Source organism: Urocampus carinirostris, chromosome 7, assembly GCF_059441175.1.
Source record: "Urocampus carinirostris isolate Australia breed hairy pipefish chromosome 7, RoL_Ucar_1.0, whole genome shotgun sequence".
Taxonomy (NCBI): Eukaryota; Metazoa; Chordata; class Actinopteri; order Syngnathiformes; family Syngnathidae; genus Urocampus; species Urocampus carinirostris.
This window is the reverse complement of record NC_142355.1, coordinates 40,422,421-40,446,413: the sequence shown is the minus strand read 5'-3', so window position 1 is coordinate 40,446,413 and position 23,993 is coordinate 40,422,421. Positions and strand designations below refer to the sequence as shown.

The 23,993-nt window shown below is 39.4% G+C and overlaps 1 protein-coding gene across 2 annotated transcripts in view; it reads right to left on the bottom strand.

The window, feature by feature from the left end:
- Positions 1–23,993, bottom strand: part of abtb3b (ankyrin repeat and BTB domain containing 3b) — a 174,339-nt gene continuing 150,346 nt past the window's right edge. For both annotated transcript variants that reach the window (XM_088340961.1, XM_088340962.1), the window contains 10 exons: positions 22,515–22,608; positions 18,271–18,406; positions 15,714–15,934; positions 14,092–14,270; positions 13,366–13,471; positions 11,553–11,655; positions 9,602–9,683; positions 9,449–9,517; positions 6,812–6,925; positions 1–4,358 (listed from right to left, as the gene is read on the bottom strand). In XM_088340961.1, coding sequence (XP_088197087.1) covers positions 4,149–4,358; positions 6,812–6,925; positions 9,449–9,517; positions 9,602–9,683; positions 11,553–11,655; positions 13,366–13,471; positions 14,092–14,270; positions 15,714–15,934; positions 18,271–18,406; positions 22,515–22,608 — 1,314 coding nt within the window. In that variant the 3' untranslated portion in view covers positions 1–4,148. The remainder of the gene's footprint in view (positions 4,359–6,811; positions 6,926–9,448; positions 9,518–9,601; positions 9,684–11,552; positions 11,656–13,365; positions 13,472–14,091; positions 14,271–15,713; positions 15,935–18,270; positions 18,407–22,514; positions 22,609–23,993) is intronic.

Sequence of the window (23,993 nt, the reverse complement as noted above, 5' to 3'; positions counted from 1 at the left end):
TTTCACAGCAAGAATTGTCTTTATGGAGGAACGATATCAAGTCACAAACACATACACGGCATGTATTTTCACAATTTTCGATCACGGCTGCCGGCATCTCCATTTCATGTTCAAACACACATGGGCCCTCTCACCATAAATGACAACACAATTAAGAGTTTTAAATGTTTCTTATATCATGCCAAAACCAGTTTCCAATAAGTGTAGCCCAAGAGACAGCTTCAATCTTTCGACACATTTCCCTTGACTCTAACAGCCATATTCAACAGTTTGCGACTATATACAACAACTTACATTATCCATAGATCTCCTTTTATCAACAATATATACAGAGGAAATAGTTTTTATTTCCACAAAAAACAAGATGGATGCCACTCTAAGTTATATTGCAGATACGCTTTTTTGGCTTTGAGAGTAATTACAGTAAAAAGACGGAAAGTACAAATATATTGCTTAACACAAATGAGTGAACAGGTGATGACAACATTACACACATGTAATTCTTCCACTCGTACTCACAGCCTGGCTAGCATCATCAGTGGCTTACTTATTTACAAAAAGCTACAGTTTAGAAAAACATTGAACATATCTTGAGAGAACATTTTGTGGAGTTGTTGATGTATGGGTAAGTTCATCATAACAGTTAATGGAAATTGCATCAATGCAACTGAGCAATATATATCAATATACAGGGTGCTCCAAAAGTCTTGCGCACGATTTGACATTGAAAATCTCGTACACTATTAAGGACATCAAAGCACATCTGGTAAATTCAGAACGCTTGAAATCTGTATTTTTACATGGAATGTTCAAAGATGTTTCATCTCAGCGCCATTGCTCACACCACACACATCAAGTGAAAACTCAAATTCTTGGCCCAGCATTGCATTGTTGATGGTTGCAACAGCTTCTGCTATTTGTGCCTTTAGCTCAACCACGTCTCTTGGATTAGGGGGAACATAGATAGATCCTTTCACAAATTCCCATAAAGAGAAATCACATAGTGTGAAATGTGGAGATCTGGATGACCAATCCCTTCGTCTGTCAGTGTCGTGTTCAGAAACTATTTAACTCTGAGGTTTTAGTGTGATGCCCCCCAATCTTTTTGGAGAATGAAGTCACCAGACTCTTTCTCAGCCAATTAACCCTTTAACCAATTTTCATGCATGTCGAGGTATGTCTCACAACTGACTGCTGCTGTTTCAAAGAAGAATGGTACATAAACAGCTTTGAGATTATAGGTTTTCTGAATTTATCAATTGTGTTTTTATATCCATAATAGTTTCTGAGATATTCAATGACAAAACGTGCCCAAGACTTTTGGAACACCTTGTGTGGAGTGCCTGCGAAAGTATTGGCCCCCAAAGAACTTTTTGACATATTGTCACATTTCAGTAATGGCGCCCAAATAACTTTTTGCCATGTTGCCACATTTCAGGCTTTGAACATAAAGTTAAAAAATGGAAACATTTTCTAAGAATAAACAACATGTGAGACACAATTGTGAAGTTGAACCAAATTTTTTTCAACATTTTTTATTATAGGTACAACAAAAAAACTGAAGAGTGGGTGGTTGCAAAAATATTGCCCCCCTCTTTTTCAGCTAGGCCAACTGACTCCAGAAGTTCCCTGATGACCTCTGAATGATCCAGTATTAACCTAAATAACTAACAATAACAAACAGGGTGTAACTGTGTTTCATTAGGTCACAGAAAACAGACGGCATTTGGACAGCATTAGGCCGTATTTTTTTCTGGTTCAACGACTATTTGGTCATTTCTTTGATGATTTGGGGATTAAATATCATTGTTTTTATTCACCTGGCTATACAGGGAGTGCAGAATTATTAGGCAAGTTGTATTTTTGAGGATTAATTTTATTATTGAACAACAACCATGTTCTTAATGAACCCAAAAGTCTCATTAATATCAAAGCTGAATATTTTGGAAGTTGGAGTGGGGCTTTTTTAGTTTTAGCTATTTTAGGAGGATATCTGTGTGTGCAGGTGACTATTACTGTGCATAATTATTAGGCAACTTAACAAAAAACAAATGTATACCCATTTCAATTATTTATTTTCATCAGGGAAACCAATATAACAGCTCAACATTCACAAATATACGTTTCTGACATTCAAAAACAAAACAAAAACAAATCAGTGACCAATATAGCCACCTTTCTTTGCAAGGACACTCAAAAGCCTGCCATCCATGGATTCTGTCAGTGCTTTGATCTGTTCACGATCAACATTGCGTGCAGCAGCAACCACAGCCTCCCAGACACTGTTCAGAGAGGTGTACTGTTTTCCCTCCTTGTAAATCTCACATTTGATGAGGGACCACAGGTTCTCTATGGGGTTCAGATCAGGTGAACAAGGAGGCCATGTCATTAGTTTTTCTTCTTTTAGACCCTTTCTTGCCAGCCACGCTGTGGAGTACTTGGATGCGTGTGATGGAGCGTTGTCCTGCATGAAAATCATGTTTTTCTTGAAGGATGCGGACTTCTTCCTGTACCACTGCTTGAAGAAGGTGTCTTCCAGAAACTGGCAGTAAGACTGGGAGTTGAGCTTGAGTCCATCCTCAACCCGAAAAGGCCCCACAAGCTCATCTTTGATGATACCAGCCCATACCAGTACCCCACCTCCACCTTGCTGGCGTCTGAGGCGGACTGGAGCTCTCTGCCCTTTACCGATCCAGCCACGGGCCCATCCATCTGGCCCATCAAGACTCACTCTCATTTCATCAGTCCATAAAACCTTAGAAAAATCCGTCTTGAGATTTTTCTTGGCCCAGTCTTGACGTTTCAGCTTGTGTGTCTTGTTCAGTGGTGGTCGTTTTTCAGCCTTTCTTACCTTGGCCATGTCTCTGAGTATTGCACACCTTGTGCTTTTGGGCACTCCAGTGATGTTGCAGCTCTGAAATATGGCAAAACTGGTGGCAAGTGGCATCTTGGCAGCTGTACGCTTGACTTTTCTCAGTTCACGGGCAGTTATTTTGCGCCTTGGTTTTTCTACACGCTTCTTGCGACCCTGTTGACTATTTTGAATGTAACGCTTGATTGTTCGATGATCACGCTTCAGAAGCTTGGTAATTTTAAGAGTGCTGCATCCCTCTGCAAGATATCTCACTATTTTTGACTTTTCAGAGCCTGTCAAGTCCCTCTTCTGACCCATTTTGCCAAAGGAAAGGAAGTTGCCTAATAATTATGCACACCTGATATAGGGTGTTGATGTCATTAGACCACACCCCTTCTCATTACAGAGATGCACATCACCTGATATGCTTAATTGGTAGTAGGCTTTCGAGCCTATACAGCTTGGAGTAAGACAACATGCATAAAGAGGATGATGTGGTCAAAATACTCATTTGCCTAATAATTCTGCACTCCCTGTACTTCCTGAGTGCTGCGTTTGAGTCCACCGCAAATCACAACATAGGACCCAGTGGGAAGCACCCCCTGCCAAGTCTGCTTGGAGAGACCTTTTTGGCCTTCTGCCCCGGCTGCGAGGAGAGTCCCTTGCCGCTTTGGCTCCCTGCCCTGGCTGCGGGTAGAGCAACTGGCCACTTCGGCTCCCTTCCCCAGCTGTGAAGAGAGTCCCCGGACGCTTTGGCCTCCTGTTCCAGCAAAGATCTTCAGTTGTCCAGGTGCTTCAGCCTATGTCTTTTTTTTCCATTTGGGAGGTCTGATATCTGGCCTTTGAGCGGGAGGTTATGTTTGGGTCTGGTATGTCCTCTTCCACCAGAGGGCACCTAATGGATTTGGAATTTGGATATGTGTGTCCAATCACCACAAACCTGTCCTTAATTACCCCAAGCCTTCAGAAAGACATTTTGTCAGGTCATATTTGTTTTCCGTCATCCCTTTTTTTCTAGAGTATCTGGTTTTTGAGGTTTGCTTTTTGTTTTCTGGTTTTCATAGTTTAGTTTTTCACTTTTTGGTGGATTGTGTGATTAAATACCACAAGTTATTCGCCATGCTTCCTGCGTTTGGGTCTACCACAAATCACAACAAATATGACAAAAAGTTCTATGGTGTGGGCAACACTTTCGCTAGGCACTGTAAATGCTTGTTCTTGAATTAAAAAAGGTCCTCCAGTTGTTTTAATCCCTCACACACTAAGGCTGTGATTTCTTTTTTCAAGTGTGAGTTCAAACGACGGATCCTTTAGACGAGGACAAGTGGATGGACTGGATGCGAATGGCAAGAGTTTTCTCCAAATTCTGCAGGATGTCACAGCTGGGACTATCTGGAGGAACATCATAAAGCAGCTGTTTGAACGGCTCCAGCTCGATCAGCAGAACCATGTTCTTAAGGAAAAAGCCCTCGATGTAGGATGCTAGGTCTGGTGCATCTATGAACTGAGGGAACAAGAAAAAAAGGGTTGAAATTGCATAAAAATGTGGACTCACAGGAATGTTTGATACCACTTTTTTGCACCACAAGTTAGAACTGAAATCTATAACAAGCCATACGAATACCAAGTATTGATACCACTCGAAGGCGCTAAACAATACATAAAAAAATCTTACCCATAGGCAGAAATATATTTTATAAAAATATAATTACAGAAATACTAAAAAATGCAACCACAGTACAGTCATATTCCAAAAATACTACAGATATACTACAAAGATTCTATAAAGGAAAGATTACAGATATAAGTCAAAAATCCAACTGCAGAAATACTACAAAAATACTTCAGAAATACAACTACAGCAATAATGCAGAACTAAAAATCTAATTTTGTGCTTAAAATAGAATCCTGATATTTGGTTTTGTTTAATTGTTGTAAAACCAATTTTATGAAAATGAATATGTTTAAAAACAAATATAAAGTATATTATTGCTAAATGAAGAAAAAATGATTGTTTTCCAGGGTTGGTCTCTAGGCCGACTTCTTTTAAGCCAATCCGGCCCCCAACTCTAAATAGTTGCCCACCCCTGTTATACGTGCATATTCTTGGGACAACGTGGTTTCAAATGGACAGGAGAAGGAAAAAGTCGAAGAATGAGTGAACAGTCGCACACTCAATAGTAACAGATAAGTAACACTCAATATTCTACAAAAAAATATAATAGAAAATTTGAAGGGACAGTGCGTGCCTTTTATCATTGGTAAAAGAAAAACAAGTCATTGGAAAAAATCACCATTGATTTGAAAATAAGCAAAAATGCACAAACGTGCATTATTTAAATATTTGTAGGTCGAGAGATTCCATTTATTTTACATAACATGAGCCTCACATAAAGAAAGATGAGATAAGTGTCCGCCATCTTGCTGTTTTGAGTAACCGACATATTCTTCCTTACAACACGGCTCATCATCCTAAAGTTTTTTTCAGATCTTTCCACACATGCTCTATAGGATTGAGGTCTGGACATTGGTTTGGTCATTTTAACACCTTTAAGTTGTTAATTTTAAATCATTCTATTGTATATTTTGATTTGTATTTATGGTCGTTGTACTGTTAAAAGGTGAATCTGCGCCCCAATATCAGGTCTCTTACAGATTCCAACAGATTTTTCTGCCAGAATCGTCCTGTGTCTGGCTCCATCCGTATTCCCATCAACTCTAACAATCGTCCCAGTCACTGCTGAATAAAAGCAACCCCAGAGAATGATGCTGCCACTATCATGTATGTCAGTGGGGATGGTATTCTTTAAAGTGATGTGTAGTGTGACTCTTACGACAAACATAGCACTTTGCATTCAGCCCAAAAAGTACAATTTTGGTTTCATCTGACGATAGCACCCTTTTCTACAAGTTATCTGTAACTCCCATGTGGCTTCTTGCAAACACCAAACGGGCCTTTTTATTGGATTCTTTCAGAAAGGGCTTTCTTCTTGCCACTTTTCCATAAAGGGCAGGTTTATGCAGAGTATGGCTAATAGTTATCTTATGCAGCTGATTTTCCCACCACAGATGTGTATTTCTGCAGGTAATCCAGTGTAATCATTGATCTTTTGGTTGCTTCTCTGATTAGTTTTCTCCTTGGGAGGGCTGGAAGTTGAGAAGGTATTGGTAGGTTTGCATTGGTTTTATGCTCTCTCTATTTTTATATTTTTCTTGGACTGTGTTCTAGGACTGTGTTTTTCTATCTTTTTTGAGCCAAGGCACATTTCTTTTCTTGAATAAGTCTCGCAGACACCACGAATCCGTTACATCTCCAGTAAAAGTAAATCCAAATGAAAGTTTTTAGGGGACCAATACTTACACTAAAGGCCCGGTCACACAGCCTTTCACGGGCGTATCGAGGCTGAATCACGGCCAGAAATTTCTGCCCGTGAAGCAGACGCTGTTGGACGCTTTTGAGATCGCGATACAGACGAGATACAGCCGTGCTTTACACGCGGTAAGAAATTCACACGCGGTTGGCTGCGCGGAAAAGTTTTGCACTGCTCAAAACTTTAGACCACGGGTAACCGCGGGCAGCACAGCGATGCAGCCGCGGTTACCAGCGATAAGACGCGGAACAGTCGCCGGAAGGACGCGGAACAGTCGCCGGCCAATTTTGCACATTTTCCACCACGGGCAAAAAAGTCGGAAAATTTTACCCGCGTTACAGACGCAAAAGGCTGTGTGACCGGGCCTTAAGGAACTGCAACATGAGCCTCACACGCCATCTTGCAGCTACTCAAAAACCTCACAAAATAATTTTTGAAAAAGTGCTTATTGTCTTCGTAGTTTGTATTCTTCCTTGTGCTTTTAGTGCTTGTTTTTAGTTGCACGACACAATACTGCAACATGTAGTGATCAAATAATACACAATAACCCTTTAATGATCAATGTGAAAAAAACCTTTGTTCATACCTTGGTGTGGTTGTACATCTCCACGCAATTGTCAGTTGTTAAGTTCTTGGTGCACATAATCTCACAGTGCCTCTGCAGTGCCTCCAACTGGAAGAATTTCGATGCAGACAAAAGCTGAAACAAGTAAAGCATTAGGTCATCACACAAGTATTTAGACCAAGTTTTTTTTAAGTATTTGAAATTTATTGACGAAAAAATGAAGACATGATACAATGTAGACTATACAACTCATTTTTAAAAGGTTGAATCATGTAAATCACGTAGGTAATCCATTTTCTTGTTATTACTTATGTTGTTATAATAGGTGCGATGTGTTCTGGTCTACAAGCCGCTACTTTTTTGCTACATTTTAAACACTGCGACTTTAAATGTGGCCCGGCTTATTCGTTTTTAACCACCCATTAGGCGGAAGCAGGAATTTGCATTGGTATTGGTACTTGATAACAAAATGCGGTACAAAGTAAGCTTGCTTATCCTCCGCAGGGGTAAGCTCCAGTGTCCCCAATCCCTCACTGTTGCACATACACTGGTGCGGTGTAGGTTGATCTGCGTTTTGCCCTCAACTTTAATGCTGGACCACAGTCTTTATTTCTGCTACAATCCGGCCCTCTGAGGCAATATCATCTGCCACATGCTGTCACTCCTCTGTCTTTTTGGCATTCGCAATGCCAACACCCAATCTCCCAAATAAAAATTGTTTTCGACAATTCACAAGAAGCTCCACTTCGAATTGTGTAAAACTGCGCTTTTTGGTTCCTTTCTTCGCTTAAGCCATTTGGTATGTTTGAATATTTATCAAGGGTGTTTCCCCCCTGCCTTTTATAGTTATGAAGGGTCAGTTCCCTTACGTGCCCGAACTTTGGAATTGATTGTGATTAATAAAGAGAAACAGCACACACAGTTTTATGAATAGAGACATTTTTGTTTGCACTTCCTGTGTTTCCTCCATACGCCATCTTTAGGTATCTTTCCCAAGCATAGTTTATTAAATGAGCCTCCTGAACTGAAAAGGATGCAGCTGAAAACAGCACCAGATGTGCAGGGGACACAGTGCTGTTGGCATTCTGTAGCCAAAGGGGTCGACGCTTAGTTAGAAAATGGTCGTGAATTACAAAGACCCTTCGCTTCTTTGCGCTTTGGTTATTGCTGGTTCACTCTTTCGCGGATTTAAACTGAATTGAATTTATTTTTATTGTCATTGATATCATTGTATCCCATATTGTGTTATGTTAGACAGCACCCTGAGGGCTCTGTCTTGGGTGAGTGTGACTGTGCACGCGACTGGGATGGGCTGGCGTGACGTTCGTTCGTTGGGGTTGTCCATCGATTCGATGATGACCATCTTCTTTTATTTGTGAGTCTGCTGATGTTTGAACCGTCCGATCCTGGATTGTGGTCGGAGACTCGGGTAAAAGAGGATACCTGCGCAATGACGGTTTTTAAAGTGGCGTAAGGGGTGCGCTTTCCCCAACGCCACTATCTTGATTGTAAAGAAGATGGTTCCAGTGGCAAGGGAGACCCTAGACGACCGGCATCTTTCTACAACTGCAGGCGATTAACGGGATCCAGGTCTGTAGGAAACCGCCTCAAAGCGTGCCGCCACCAGCTTTTGGGATCACTCTTAGTCTGGACTCTACCCTTCGACCTGTTCGGCTTGGGTAACCCTACCAGGAGTACGAGACTCCCGCCGACATAGCTCTAGGGGTCATGGAGACGCGCAAAGTGCCCCACCACGATAAGGTGGTGATCCGTCGGGACACTGTGTGCATGACTGTCATAGGCTTGTGTATTCTGTTGGTCAAACAGTGGCCAGGCGCTGCCCCCGTAAACAAATTAGTAAGCATAGGGACTGCTAGCTTTTAGCGGCTGGTAGCATTGAAAATAACTTCACAAATAAATTCAGACTCAGAGGAAAGTCAGAAGGGCGCAAAGGAATGGTGATCATCAACGGGTGCTCCATAGAAAATTATCCGGTTGCTGAAGCGACTGAGTTTGCACCGGATATGCTAAAAACCCTCACAAGCTACCCCTACGGACCCTGTATCTTGCCAAGGCCAGGTCCATTAGCCATTAAACGGATGACCTAAAGATAAAACTCTTTGGAAACCGGTTTTATTTTAACCATTGTGGAGATCTGTCTTACACCGTGGACACCTGGTGCTAGGACACAGCTAGCTGGCCGCTCTCTTAATTGTTTTCTTACAATGAAAAGAGAAGACCTCCAATTTCATTTTACTTTTGTATTATGACAAAAAAACATTCATTCAACTGCAATAAAGTTGTTGTGTGTTATTTGTAGATCTATAATTGTTATTTTGTTACAGGCGTATACTCTTAAACGATCAGTATAATAATGAGGTAAGTTTAACCATTTGGGTGCCTTCACGAAAGTAGGACATAACTGTGCGGATTTTCAAATTTTGCGGGTGGTTCTGGCCCATTTAACAACAAAAAACGATGGATCTCTGTAGTTCATTTTTATGCCGGTTTAAGCCTAAAGTTTCAAATCCAGTGTCGTTTGTACAAAGAGAAAATTGAGTTTTGGTCTTACATTCGAGCATGCGGCTTTTATTCAGGTGCGCTCTGCAGTCCAGACTTTACAGTAATGTAACAAATCAAAGGGATGAGTGCACAAACCTCCATGACGTCAGGGTTCCTAATGTGAAGAGCATCTGATCCTCCACAGTAAAGGTACTGCATCACAAACTGAGACGGGAAAACAAATGTCATAGCCGAGCTCACATGGACCAGTTTTTTATTGTATGTGTATAATAAACATGCAGATTTTACCTGAAAAATGTGGTACTTCACATGGCTTATTTCAATGCAGGTATTTTCACCACAAGGTCTATTTGCAAGAAGTGTTTTGAACCTTTGGGAGAAGACATTGATAAGAAATGTTATACCATAGTTGAAATCTATACTTTTGTTGTCACCCATCAATAAAGGGAGACTGTGTATTATTTGACCACTAGATTTCACTTTTGTCTAATGTGAATGGAAACCAGTGCCACAGCAAGCAGTAAGATACAAGATGCATGGATTTCACTATGTAAAATAAATATAAATTTCTCAATCTATTATTGTTTTTAACTTAACATTATTATGGTAGTTCATGTATTATTTCCTTGTGTTCAAATCAGTGTTCAGTTTTTTTTACTGAATGAAAGTTTTTTTTGTACCATGAAAGGGCAATAAATACTACAAACTGTCCCTTTAACACATAATAATAGAGTTTTTATTAACTTAAAACATTTTATGGAAACCTTAAACAACGCACCCCACCTTTAGTTATGCAAACTGTAAAGTGATTTAGATAGCACATAAAAAATAATATAGATGCAAACAATATAATGATTTATTTAGTGATTTAAATGGCCTTTTCTGCTTTTTTTGTTTTGTTCTTTCTTATAAAATACACTGGGGATAAAAAGCATATGTTGTGGTTGAGAGAAATCTAGTGTGAACACACAGAAATAGAAGGTTTTAATTCTGGCCTCCCATATATATATATATATATATATATATATATATATATATATATATATATATATATATATATATATATAGTAGCATAATGTAGCATCGACATCTAACCTGGAGAACAGCTGGAACAATAGCATTATGCCTTACCTGGTACCAAGTCAAATTTGATATCAATCTAAAAAACTAAACACTGTATTTTACACATTTTTTTAAAGGTATGCCAAGCGTTTTCAAAAGTGGCTTTTCGGAGACGACCAGTTTACAAACCCTAAAACAACTGTGTATATTACTTACTCGTATTTTCATTGTGAAAGAGTTGTAAATGTTTGACTTTTCTTTCCAGAAGTCAATCCATGATGCGTGAGATAATTGCGCGTAAAAATGGTTTCTGGGTTGCATTTACACACGTTTATTTTCGTCTCAGATTAGAATACGCTTGGAATCCCATAAAAAGGCCCGTTTGGCGTTTGCAAGAAACCACATAGAATACTTTGGGAATTTTATTGGCTAACCAATGTGTTATTCAACATTTGAATCGGTTACTATAGGCTAAAGATTTTTGAGGCTAAAATAAGTCATGTGTTTTTTTTCTTTTAATACAGGCCCTCATATGCTGTCACAGGCTAAACACCTTGAAAAATTCTTGCAATTGGCCGAAAGTTGTGTCAATCAAAAGTTCAGAGGCTAACAGCCATATTGGTAATCATCTGTCTGTTTTTTTTTTGAAGAGGAATTGTGGAGCAAAACAGACCAATTACAACAAGGATCATCAAACGATGCAGGAATGCTTTTAGGCTGATTAATCTGTTGGCATTATTGTGATCTCTCCTAAATATAACCAGACCATGTTTGAGTATAATCGGTTCACGAGTGGAATATCACAGCACTCTTGCGTGAATTATACAGGCTTTATAGTTTTCGGATGTCTTGTGGTAATTGGATGGATTGTTACGTTTCTGTGATGAATACAATTTGAAATATCTTAAATCCCAGGAGTTTAAGCTTTTCAATAATGTATTTCAGTGACTGGTGACGTCGTACGGACACAACTTTGTTTCTCAAACCGTCCGATGGCCCACCGGCGGGTTGGCGGAACATCAAGGAGTTAAAACATGCAAATCGATATGATGATGAGTTCATGTATTTTTGTTTTTTGAATTTAAATCAATAGTTTTTTTTTCAGCAGGGGGATTCCAGAGGGAGGTGCTCAATAATACACACTGTCCCTTTAAAGATGGTTTAAAAATAAAGTTACCTATTTGAGGCTGTGAAGAGCAAAACTTTGTGGGCATAGAAAGGCTTCCCCTCCACCAGAAATGTAACATCCGACATCTCTTTATTGTTCAGAAAGCAAGGATCTGAAAGACACAAAGCTTATTATTTATGAAACAAACAAATTCCTCTTTCTAGTCACAAGATGGTGCAAGTTCCCACTCAAAAATCATGTGGTCAGAGCTCTCAACTATTATTACCCCAAACATTTGTTTGCACAGACTATGCACGTTAAATAAAACAACCAGCAAAAGCTTACTACAGGTTTTATTATTTGAAACCATGGACAATCGGCTTCCTTCCAGGCGTTTTCGCCTCTCTAGTCAATGTGCATTTATTTCCATTGGTTCTGTGTTGTTGACTTTAAGTGTGTTGAATATTTAAAAAGGTTAGAATTGTCTTGTATTTTATATTTATTTTTAGATTTGTTGATAATTTAATTTGTTTCCAGTGTTTTTCAGGGATAATGTTATTCATAATAAGCTTTAAAAAAAACGGTATGATTTATTATTGCATTTTATTGAGTATTCGTTGTTGCATTGAAAAGTCAATATTTTTAATTGGCATTGCTAGACTGTAAAGTTGCTTAATATATAAAGTTTAAATGAGTTAAAATGTAACTGTAGTAGAATAATAGATTTTAAAATATATACATTTAATTTCAGAGGGCGGCATGATGGTTGAGTGGTTAGCGCGTCCGCGGTACAGTTCTCAGGTCATGGGATCAAGTCCAGCTACCAGCCTTCCTGTGCGGAGTTTGCATGTTCTCCCCGTGCTTGTGTGGGTCTCCGGGCACTCGGGTTTCCTCCCACATTCCAAGAACATGCATGTCAGGTTAATTGGCCTGTCCAAATTGTTCCTAGGTGGGGATAAGCGAGTAAGTTGTCTGTCTCTGTGTGCCCTGTGACTGGCTGGCAACCAGTTCAGGATGTCCCCTGCCCACTGCCCGAAGATAGCTGGGATGGGCTCCACCACCCCGCGACCCTACTAAGGATAAGCGGTGCAGATAAAGGATGGATATAATATTTAATTTTGTGCACAATACTTTATTATAATAAATAATATACTGATCAAAGATAACCCCTTCTTTATTTTTTGTTTTCCAAGCTTTTCACTTCTTTTTATCACTTTTTTCTAGTTTTCTTAGCTTTTCCCTTCTTTTTTCTTGCTTTTTCCTCTCTTACGTGTTTTCCCTTCTTTTTTGTATTTTTCCTTGTATTTCTTCTGATGAAAGAAGGGGTACCAGACCCCAACATAACCTCCCTCTCAAGGGCCGGATGCCAGACACCTTCCCAGCCAAAAGATTACGACAGCTGCAGCAACAGGACGAGTGAAAGTCCTTGCCCCTCGCAGCCAAGACAGGAAAAAAGGTGCAACCGAGGTGCTTTCTTCATGCCGCCAGGATAGGAAACCAAGAGGGGCCGAGGGGTCTTCTTCTAACCCCCAGTACAGGAAACCAAGCGTGGCTGAGGGGCTTTCACATTTCACATTTCTTCAGACGGATATTAACATCCCTGCTTCCTCCGTGGGGACTGACGCACACACTGAGTTGTGTAGGGCTCAGGAGAATCCAAGGTAGTGTCCCCTGACTTACAATTTATTATATGAAGGGGATAAACCCACTGACATACCATGTGCGGTGCTCAGACTGCAATCAGTACTACATACACTTTTTTTGGGTGTGCAGAGCGTGTTTGTAGCTGGGCATTATCCACCCTGTCTCTCCCTGGTAACGCCCAAGATTCGATGTACATTAAAATGCAGCTTTGCTTAAAAACAAGGCGACAAGCTCTCACCAAGGCGCGATGACTGTTTGCGTTTAATCTCTGCCAGTTTGGGGACCGGGTAAGGCCCGTAACACTGGGTGAAAATGGCGGATAGCTGTTGGCTGATCACTTCATTCTGACACAAAACACAGAAAAGACGGTTTTCATTTCACACTTACAAATATGTTTTTTTTTTTTTTTTACAGATATCAGATATGTTTTAAATCCTTAAGAGACGTGTAGAACGTGTCACATTGTGAAAAGAACAAATACGCAAAACAGTGTGCAGTATTTCTGATATTCCCTAATCGTACGCCTGTGTTTAGTAAAAGTGGGAAAGGAACATTGCAATTGGCTACAAGCCCCCCTGTGTGTATCAAGGTCGTTTGCACTTAATGGGGCAAGGCACCTGAAAACAGTTGGTAAAATACAACAACAAAAAAGAATGTTTTCCATAAACTGCATCTCACTCTTTCTTGGTCTCTTATCGTCTTTCTCTTTCTTTCTTTCTTTGTCTCTTTCTTTTTTTTGTTAGACTCTCTCTCTCTCTTTTTATCTCCTTCTCTCTCTTTCTCTTTAATATACTAGTCCGGGCTCCTGTGAGAGTGTTTTTTCAACCATGTGTCCACTGAGCTTAAATGAGTTCGAAACCCTGTCTTAGAGTCTTACATCGTGTCCAAGACTTAGATTTAGATTCAGACAAAGACTTACAAATGACCGGAAAGGCCTGTGACTCCGTAATGTTACAGTGTGTACCTTGCTGCCTCTGAGGATCTGAAACATGAGAGGCAAGCCATGCGTGATGAGCTCCTCTGTGTATTCCTCTTCTTCGATGCTGAAAAAGCCTTTAAGAAGCCCCTGGATCAATGGCCGGCGGTGCTGGGAGAAACTTGTGCGCAGAGATTCTAGCCAGGTGTGCAACGTCCACGGCACTCCTAAGATAAGATAGAAAAATGAAACACACATCCGATATGATGAAAATATACAGTACCTTACAAATTAACTTTTTGACATATTGCCATATTTCAGGCTTCAACTTGAGATAAAACACTCAAAATATTTTCTAAGAGACATAATTGCGAAAAGAAAACAAATTTGAACAACATTTTATATTGTGCTAAATATTACAATTGAAAACAATTGAAAAGTAGCTGTTGCAAAAACAGTAGCCCCCTTTGAGTTAATACTTTGTACAACCTTTTTTTGCTGAGATCACAGCTACAAGTGTTTTTTGGGTATGTCTCTATAAGTTTTGCACACCTTGAAACATAAATATTTTCCCATTCATCCTTACAAAATAGTTCAAGTTCCTTTAGGTTTAATGGAGATCGTTTGTGCACAGCATATTAAGCTCTTTCCACAAATGCTTTATAGAATTGAGGTCTGGACTTTGGCCTGGGCATTTTAACACCTTCATATTATTAGCTTCAAACTATTCTATTGTAGATTTTGCTTCAAGTTGAGGGTTGTCCTGTTGGAAGGTGAACCTGCGCCCTAATAGAAGGTCTCCAACAGATTTCCTTTCAGAATCGCCCTGTATGTGTATCCATCCATCTTCCTATAAACTCTAATGATCATTCCAGTCCCTCCTGAAAAAAAGCAACCCCAGTACATGATGCGATGGTGTATTCCGGGTGACGTGCAGTGTTACTCTTAAGCCAAACATAACACTTTGCATTCAACCAAGAAAGTTCAATTTTGGTCTCATCTAACCAGAGTGCCTTCTTCCACATTTTATTTGTGTCTCCTTTGTGGCTTCTTGCAAACACCAAATGGGCCTTTCTATAGCATTCTTTCAGAAAGGGTTTTTCTTCTTGCCATTTTTACATAATGGGCAGATTTATTTAGAGTATAATAGTTCTCTTATGCATAAATTGCCCCTTCTCAAATGTGTATGACTGTAGGTCATGCAATGTGATCATTGGCCTCTAAGTTGCTTCTCTGATTAGTTTTTTTCCTTGTCAGGGTTAAGAGTTTAGAGGAATGGCCAAGTCTTGGTAGGTTTTCAGTGGCTTAATGCTCTCTCCATTTTGATATTATTGCCTACCGTGTTCCGGGAGATGTGTACATTTTGAGGAAGTAATTTAGTCATTATTTCGACATTGGATCATTCAGGAAACTTCTGAAGTCACTTGGCTGTGCTGAGAAAACGGGTAGCCAATATTTTTGCTATGCCTACTTTTTTTTGTTTTTTTTGTTTGAGATATAATTTATAATGCTAAAAAAAAAGTTTGTTTCCACTTTAGAATTGTGTCTCACATGTTGTTGATTCTTAGAAAGTATTTTGAATTTTTCAGCTTTAAGTTTGAAGACTTAAATGTGGCAAAATGACCAAACGTTCCTTGTACATTAGTTCATTAGTTATGTTGTTCACTAACCCAGGCTCCGTATGTCTATCGTAATGTCAACATGTCCATGTTCTGAGCTGTGGTACATGGCTTCTTTTAGGGCTTTGAGTTTGGCCCTCCCTCTCCGTATGAGGTCTGTTTGACTCGGACTTCTTCCTTCCAGCTCTGATCCTTCTGCCAGAATCTCTTCCAGGGATAAGACATCTCCTTTACCCTTTTCAGTGTGGGATAACAGCATCTGAAATACATTTCTAAAAGAGACACAAAAAAACAAACCAAAAATTCAACCAATTCAAGTGTAAACCCATTACTGAGCTCATTTCTAACCTCTGTTATATCTTCCATTTTTTGACAAAACAGCAAACATAATCTTTGCATTGGAGCACAATATTCAAGACAGATCCATTGACTCAACAGTTTAGTGTAGTGGTCCGAATACAGACATATGGCAGCATTTCACAGTAATCGTTTCAATATTTAGAAAAAAGAACAAATGTTTTAGAGTAGCCATGTCGAACATACATTCGCGGGCCAGATCTGATGTATGATTTTATCAGACCCGCCATAAATTTCTGAATATGACAAAAAAATGAGCGAGTTTCTATGTCTCATCTCATTAGCTGCACCGCTTATCCTCAGTAGGGTTGCGGGCGTGCTGGAGCCCATCCCGGCAATCATCGGGCAGTGGGCAGGGGACACCCTGGACTGGTTGCCAGCCAATCGCAGGAGTTTCTATGTCATTCATATCAAACGTTCAGATTTTTCAAATAAATGCAAAACAAATTATCTCTATGGGCGTTAAAGGGAAGTGTTGGGTTTGTATAGTGTGGTGAGATGGTTTAGGTGTAAAGCTGCATTCACGCAACTGTTCAATTCCAAACACACAACTAGTTTTCCCTTATTGTTTGTGTATAAATGCATACATGTCAACCTTTTGATGTGAAAATAGTAGTTGTTTTTATGCACACTCTGTTTTTACGAGCAAAACACAAAGCATATCCAGAATATTAAAAAAACAACACCATGTGCTTGTTTAAAACTAGAAGAGAAGAGGCAAACATTTACTAAAATGGAAATGTAATGCGTAGAGAGGTTTATTCACACGCAAAGACTCAAGTCTCAATTCAAAATAAAGCATCCGTAGATTAAAATACTAGTCTCAATTCAAGATTTTTTTGTTAAATTTGAAAAAGTGGGATTAAAAACATAAAATGAAATAAAATCTAAAAATAAATAAATAATAATAGTAAAATATTATTTTAAAGCAGTAGAAAGTGGTAGTGTTGGTAGGTACTGACCGTAAATTTGTTTAGAAAAATTATATTTTGTATATATTATATATTATGATGTGTAGGGTAAATTACTAATGTAGGTTAAATGATAACGCATACTACTGGAAAAACAAAGCTAAACATTTGGAGTTGACATTCTTTTACCGATCTGGCCCGAGTTACTGACACAGATGCCACATACCCATACACTACTTATTTTGGATGCATCGCATTTAAGTGTGTTTAAATGTCTCAGTGCCTGTTGGTCTAAAATTCCCTGATTCAGCTGCACCAGAGGAGTGGGAGGCCTGGGGAGGTCCAGTTATGTGATCAGTATGTCCAAGATAATGGTTCTAAAAAACAAACTATAATCCATGAAATACCCTCAAACAAACTTCAAAATCAGCATGTGTGACTCTCATGGTCTTTTGAACTGCTTAGTGGATGTGTTTGTGGAGTGTACGTCATGTAAATCTAGTTTCCCGAAGGAACATGTGACTAATATGTGGCGTGCAGGCCAGATCCGCCGCACCAAGGGGTTTAGTCTGGACAGACAATGCTGAGAGAAGCAGAAGAGGAAAAATAGCAGCAGTTTTAAATATGTACACTTGATGTCTCCAAAGCCAGGGGCAACTCGTAATAGCAACTGGAGCTGTATTTTTCTCCCTCTTTCACCCCCCCTCTCTCTCTCTTTCTCTCTGTCTTACTTTCTCCATCTCACTTTATTTTTCTTTCTTCTTACTTTCTTTTCCTCACTCTCTCTGTTTCTATTTATCTCTTTCCTTCCTACCTTTTTTCTCCCTTTCTTTCTCATCCTCTCTCTCTTTTCTAACTCTTGTTTTTTTTCACTTTCTGCCTTTCTGTCTTTCTCACACTATTTTTCTTTGTCTTTCTCTCTTTGACTCTTTCTCTCATTTTCACTTCTCTCATCCTTTTTCTTTCTTTACCTCTCTATGTCTCTCTTTCTCACTTTCTTTCCAACTGTCTTTCTTCATTTATTTCTCTCTTTTTCCATCCCTCTCTTTCTTTTTCCCCTTTTCTTTCTCTCATGCCTTCTCTCTCTCTTTCTCTCTTACTCTGCTCCCCTTTACTCTCACTTTTTTGTGTCACTATCTTAACTTCTGTCCCTTTCTGTCTTTTTCCCTCTATTTCTCCCCCTGTCTTTTTTTCTCTCTTTCTTTGTCCCTTTCTTTGTCTCTTTCTTTCTCTGTCGATCCCTCTTTCTCTTAAATCTACTTGTCTGGGCCCTGAGATGTTTTTTTTCAACATGTTGCCTCCAGCTAAAATGACTGACTCCTGCCCTAAAGCTATATCACCTGTGTCCGTGTGCGGCTGCCAAACTGTAAGAGTTCATGTCTCCCTGCAGCGCTGTACAGATGCCATTGCGGGACACGGTTCCCAACATGGGGTCTGCCCCCCGCTCCAGCAGGAGACTCACCAGTTCAAAGTTGCCTGTGTGTAAAAAGAAAATATGGGAAAACACTCAAGTGAGTGAAAAAAAGCCTCTGCCAGCTCAGAGGACAAATTTTCCTTCAAAGGCATGAGTCAGTTGAGGACAAGGCTGAAATTCAGATGAAGGCGTAAGAAAAAGATTACGCGGACGGATACACGTATGTAAGGGGAGTTACGCTGGTCATGCCTAAAATGAAAATCATTGCGTTTGGGTCGGGCCAGGTTACTTTAAAAACAAATGAATATATTTTTATAAAAATGTATGCGTAATTGATTTGTGGATCAGGACTGCCACATTAAAATCAATTATTATTAGTGTTGGCAACAATTTTCTTCATCGATTCTCTGTGTTTTTCATTGTGCCATTTATGCAAACACCAGTGCATTGAATTTCGCTGTGATGTTCTGCTGTTGAGAGGACATGGTTGTAGTACCACTTTAATTGTGAAGATGGGGAATCGAGACCAAATTTTATTGCGATAAAGTCTTTCTAACTAGTAACACTTTGGTGTAGCACTTTGGTCTGGCAGAGGGCGACTTGATCCGACGAAGTATTTGCAAGTATCTTATATGGTTTCAGGTGTGTAACATACATTTGTATGTATTGTTGTTTATTGTTAAGATTTTTGACAAAACCTTGTTTTTTGTTATTGTTTCTGCATTGTGCTTCTGCACCCCTGAGTCTGGCCCTGACAATATGATGGAATATTTTGTTGCTTTGTGCACTATTTACACTAAGACTTCACTATTTGACTAAAGAGGAGTAAATTAAAAATAGGTCATCGAAAAAAGAATCAACCGATTTATTGATTATTGAAATAATCGTTAGTTGCAGCCCTAGTGTTAATAAAGTAGTACATCTACATCCGAGAATCTCTAAACACAAGTATTTCGGTATAAAAGTTTTTTGTCTTTGTTTTGTTTTTACAAAAATATACCTCACAAAAGTCACATCACCCAGAGTGACTCAGTTAAAAATGTAGGTGTCATATTTGACCCCGATCTGTCCTTTCAAACACACGTGAAGAAAATTACTAGAACCGCTTTCTTCCATCTTCGCAACATTGCTAAAATTCATCCTATGCTGTCTCCGTCGGATGCGGAGATTATAACTCACGCGTTTGTTACTTCCCGTCTCGACTACTGTAATGCAATACTCTCCGGTCTCCCGAAGTCCAAAATCAAGAGTCTTCAGCTCGCACAAAATGCTGCAGCGAGGCTTTTAACTAAGACAAGACAGTCTGATCACATTACGCCGATTTTAGCTAACCTGCATTGGCTCCCTGTTAGCTTAAGATGTGATTTCAAGGTTCTCTTGGTATTATACAAAATCATACATGGACTTGCTCCCTCAAATCTTTCAGATTTGATTTCCCCCTATGTTCCGGTCCGGAGTCTTCGTTCTGAAAGCGCTGGGCTACTGGTGACACCAAGATCCAAGAAGAGTTCCGCAGGTTCGAGAGCGTTCTCCATCCGGGCACCGGTGCTGTGGAATGCTCTTCCCCCTGAGATTCGATCTGCAACCTCAGTGGAAATGTTTAGATCTAAGCTTAAAACACACTTCTACTCTATAGCATATGAATAACCTATATTTTTTGTTGACAATATCTCTGCATTATTTGTAATTGCAACATCCATTGCAGCCTGGTCATCCTGAAAGATGGATTACCACATGTGCGGTCCCTTCTCAAGGTTTCTTCATTTTCTCATGTTGAGGTTTTTGAGTTTTTCCTTGCCCTCATGTTGGTTTCAGATCAGGGGATGGTGTAATAATAGTCTGAAATAATAGTCTGTGCAATAACCTGTGCAGCCCTTTGCGACTCTTTGTGATTAAGGGCTATACGAATAAAAATGACTTGACCTGACTTGACAATACAAAAGAAAATCCAGTTCACAAGCAATCCCAGAGGCTACCACTAGACACAGTTTAAGCATGCAAATTAATAAAGGCAAAAAATAAAAGCTACAGTATTTATTACAAGTGTACATTAAATGCTTATGTATTGAAAACAATCCCTTGATCTCATACCTTTCAAACTGCGCCAAAATATTCCGCTTATGAACTATTGTGAATTCTCCTTGTTAAGCGATAATAAACCTTACAAACACCACGCGGCACCTATTCACAGCAAGACAGACTACCGGTATCCAGAGTACTGAGACAACATTAGCACTCAATGACATAGACACTCCGGATTAGAGCCGAAATGGGCAAAACGAGATTACAAATAATACAAATTAAAAAAAAAAATCAAGAATAAGAATTTATATACATAGTACACAATGTAAAATGATTTAAAAAAACATTATAACATATAAATTGACAGGTATACGATCTTTGTGAATCCTCCTGGTACCCGTTTCCCCTTTGTTCATCACACTGCTCATGATGAACTCATATTTAATTTCGGTAATATCATCTTATTTTTGTTATTAGTGTATTTTTGAATATATTTTTAGTGATCGGAAAGAAGATGTGTCTTATAGCTATTTTGGATTCATTTGTGTCCTTTTGGGAGGACAGGAGTACAACAGTTTTTTTTCAAAATTCATTCATATTCAGAAAATCTGCTCGTTAAACGAGCAGTTCAAGCTGTAATATGATTGATCCTGGAACAGATTATGCTCATAAGAAGAGGTACCTATGTAACAAACTAAAAAATATTGCATAATGCCGAGTCAGTGTTAGAGCAAGTGGCATGGGCCATGATGTGCAAGAAACACAGTGATAGAATCCGTTTCTAGTCACAACTCACTGTGATGTTGCTACGCTAACAGTGTGCTAAGGCGTTTCAAGGCCGGGAGTAGTTGTTGTCACGAGACTGGGGTCTACAAAAAAAAAACAATCACCTCATTAAAACACGTAGTGTACTAAACTCTTTTATTGTCAACCCAAAGAAGTCCTTAATGCCTCATTCTATTATCCACCCATCATTGTTCTTATTTGTCTCTCTGCCTCTCTCGCTTTCAAAGTGCCACACCAGAGTTTTAAGGACATTGTGGTACTTTAGTTTATGGTCCAATATTTAATCCGTAAAAATGATAACCGGCATGTTCCGCTGCAGACAGCTTTGCTAAAAGTAACATAAAAGCAGATCGGTGCTGTGGCCCAACGAGCATAAGGACTCTTTGAAATCAGATGGGCATTTGTAACACATACCTAATAGAGAAACTATTTAATTTACATTATTTTGAAGGAAACGATGCACCCCACCTTTGAACGTTGTTTTCTCCAACATTATTCATGTAATACATAACAAGGACAACACAGGAGGTTTGAAGGTCCTCACGATAGTACATTTTTTTCACCCACATATCAAGTCCTCAATGAATACTCCCAATATAGAGAGGTAAGATCTTAAGCTGAGCCAGACCCGACCAGAATTTGGCCTAAAATGTCATTCACCATGTTTTCGCCAGGGGGTTTCTCTATCGCTGCCTTTTTTATTATTATTATCCACCCGACATAGCTCTTCTATATCTCTCTGCCTCTCTCACTTCTAAAATGTAGCACTCGATTCTTAAGGACGTAATGCTGCTGTGGTTTACGGCCCATCAAAATGACAGACAGCCTTAAAGTGTTCTCTTCAACTTTTAAAGGGACAGTGTGTAATATTTTGTGCCTCCTTTCATTCAGTTAAAAATAACATTAGTTTGAATACAAGCCAAAAATACATGAACTATCATACCAATGTTAATTTTTAGAAAACGTCATAAGTCGAGAAATTTGCATTTGTTTTACAGAGTGGAATCCCTACCGAGTAGTCGCCGCTGAGTTTGTCTGGCATTTTGCTGTTACGCTGTGCTCAGTGGCACTGGTTTTCTTCGCATTAGATAACACAGTGCAAGCTAATGGTCAAATATTACACACTACCGCTTTAGGAAAATCAGTGACAATGACATTTTTATAGTCTCGTGTGACTTGGATTTTGTTACAACAGACTGAGTTATCACAGTGAAATATGAAATTTCGCGTTTACTCTGGGTTTGGTCGAGCACATCAAGTTAAATGATCGAGCTCGGCTTGGGCTAGGGTGGGCTTTAATCCCTGCAAGCCTAGGTCGGCTGGATTTATTTAGGCCCAATCTTACCTCTGTTCTCCACTTACCTGCAGCAGAAGCCAGCTGAAGAGGGGTCTCCATGTAGTTTTCCAACCCGTCTTGCAGTGAACCTTCCACATTGGCTTTGGCGTCCAAAAGCAGCTGCAAGTTCAAGAAAAAGACTTAAACGATATAACTTTGAGCTTCTCTAATTCGTGAGACTCAGTCGATGAGAGTTTAATTCCTAATTTAGAATACATGCTGCAGTGGAATTAATTGTTCTTGTTTCATTAACAATAGAACAGGAGCCAGCTGCCACTCACTATCTTTAGCCAAGCACAAAAAAGCCAGACGGTGAGCCCGAACAAAGACATGCACTCATTTTTTATATCATATTTATTTGTGTATAAAGCGCACTCCATTATAATGCACACCCATATTTTTCATTACAATTCTGTCTAAAATGTTGTTTCCGTTCATCTCAGCTCAAATTCTGCGGTCGATGCAATTGGAATCAAACCTGGTACATGGGGTTTAAAACTTTGAATCGTCACCATTGGACCACCAGAGATATAAATCACGTAAGAAAAGGCAATTTATTTTATTTAATTATCACGCTATTTTTATCAAGGAACGGATGAAGGTGCCGTATCTGAGTTAGATCAGGAGGCCTCTCCTGCTAAACATGGAAACCAAATCTGTTTCATGTGGGGGAGCAAACCCCTACCCAAAAACAAGCCTGAAAAGAGATGGGCACTACCAGGCTGTACTTGCCCAAGACACACCACAGGAAATGGTATCCCTACGACAGTGGTGGTTAAGGGATCCGTAAACCGTGAACTAGAGACAAATGTTATTAGAGTCAATTATTTTATTCTATTTTATTCCAAGCACTGTAAGTAATATACACTAAATACGTGAGGCCATGATTAAAATCATTTTTTGACAATGATGAACACAATAAAAACATTAAATCTACAATGTATGTAATGTCCTTCAAAGTCCAGATTATCACAGACATTTCTTTTTTTATCAACAGTCTGATGGCACTCAAACGGACAGTGTGCATATTTTAGCACCTTCCAAAGGTAAACAAAATAAAATAACTTCATTTATTTAGATAGATAGATAGATAGATAGATAGATAGATAGATAGATAGATAGATAGATAGATAGATAGATAGATAGATAGATAGATAGATACTTTGTTCATCCCCGAAGGGAAATTCACATTTCCAGCAGCATCCCTGAGCTGAGAACAATCGAGAACAATCGAAAATAACACGGGAGCTGCTGGAGTGGCTGCCATTCGTGACGGCGCCGGAAGAAAAGATTCAATTTGAATCATGTACAAACAAACAAACAATTGAATCATGTAGTTTCAATCACTGCCTATCCCATGCTAAAAACATTACCGGGGACCCCTCTCACCCCCATCATGGACTGTTCACTCTGCTAGCCTCTGGGAAGAGGTACTGCAGTGTGCGGTGCAGGACCACCAGGCTCCGCAATAGTCTAGTCCCCCTGGCCATTAGACTGTTAAATGG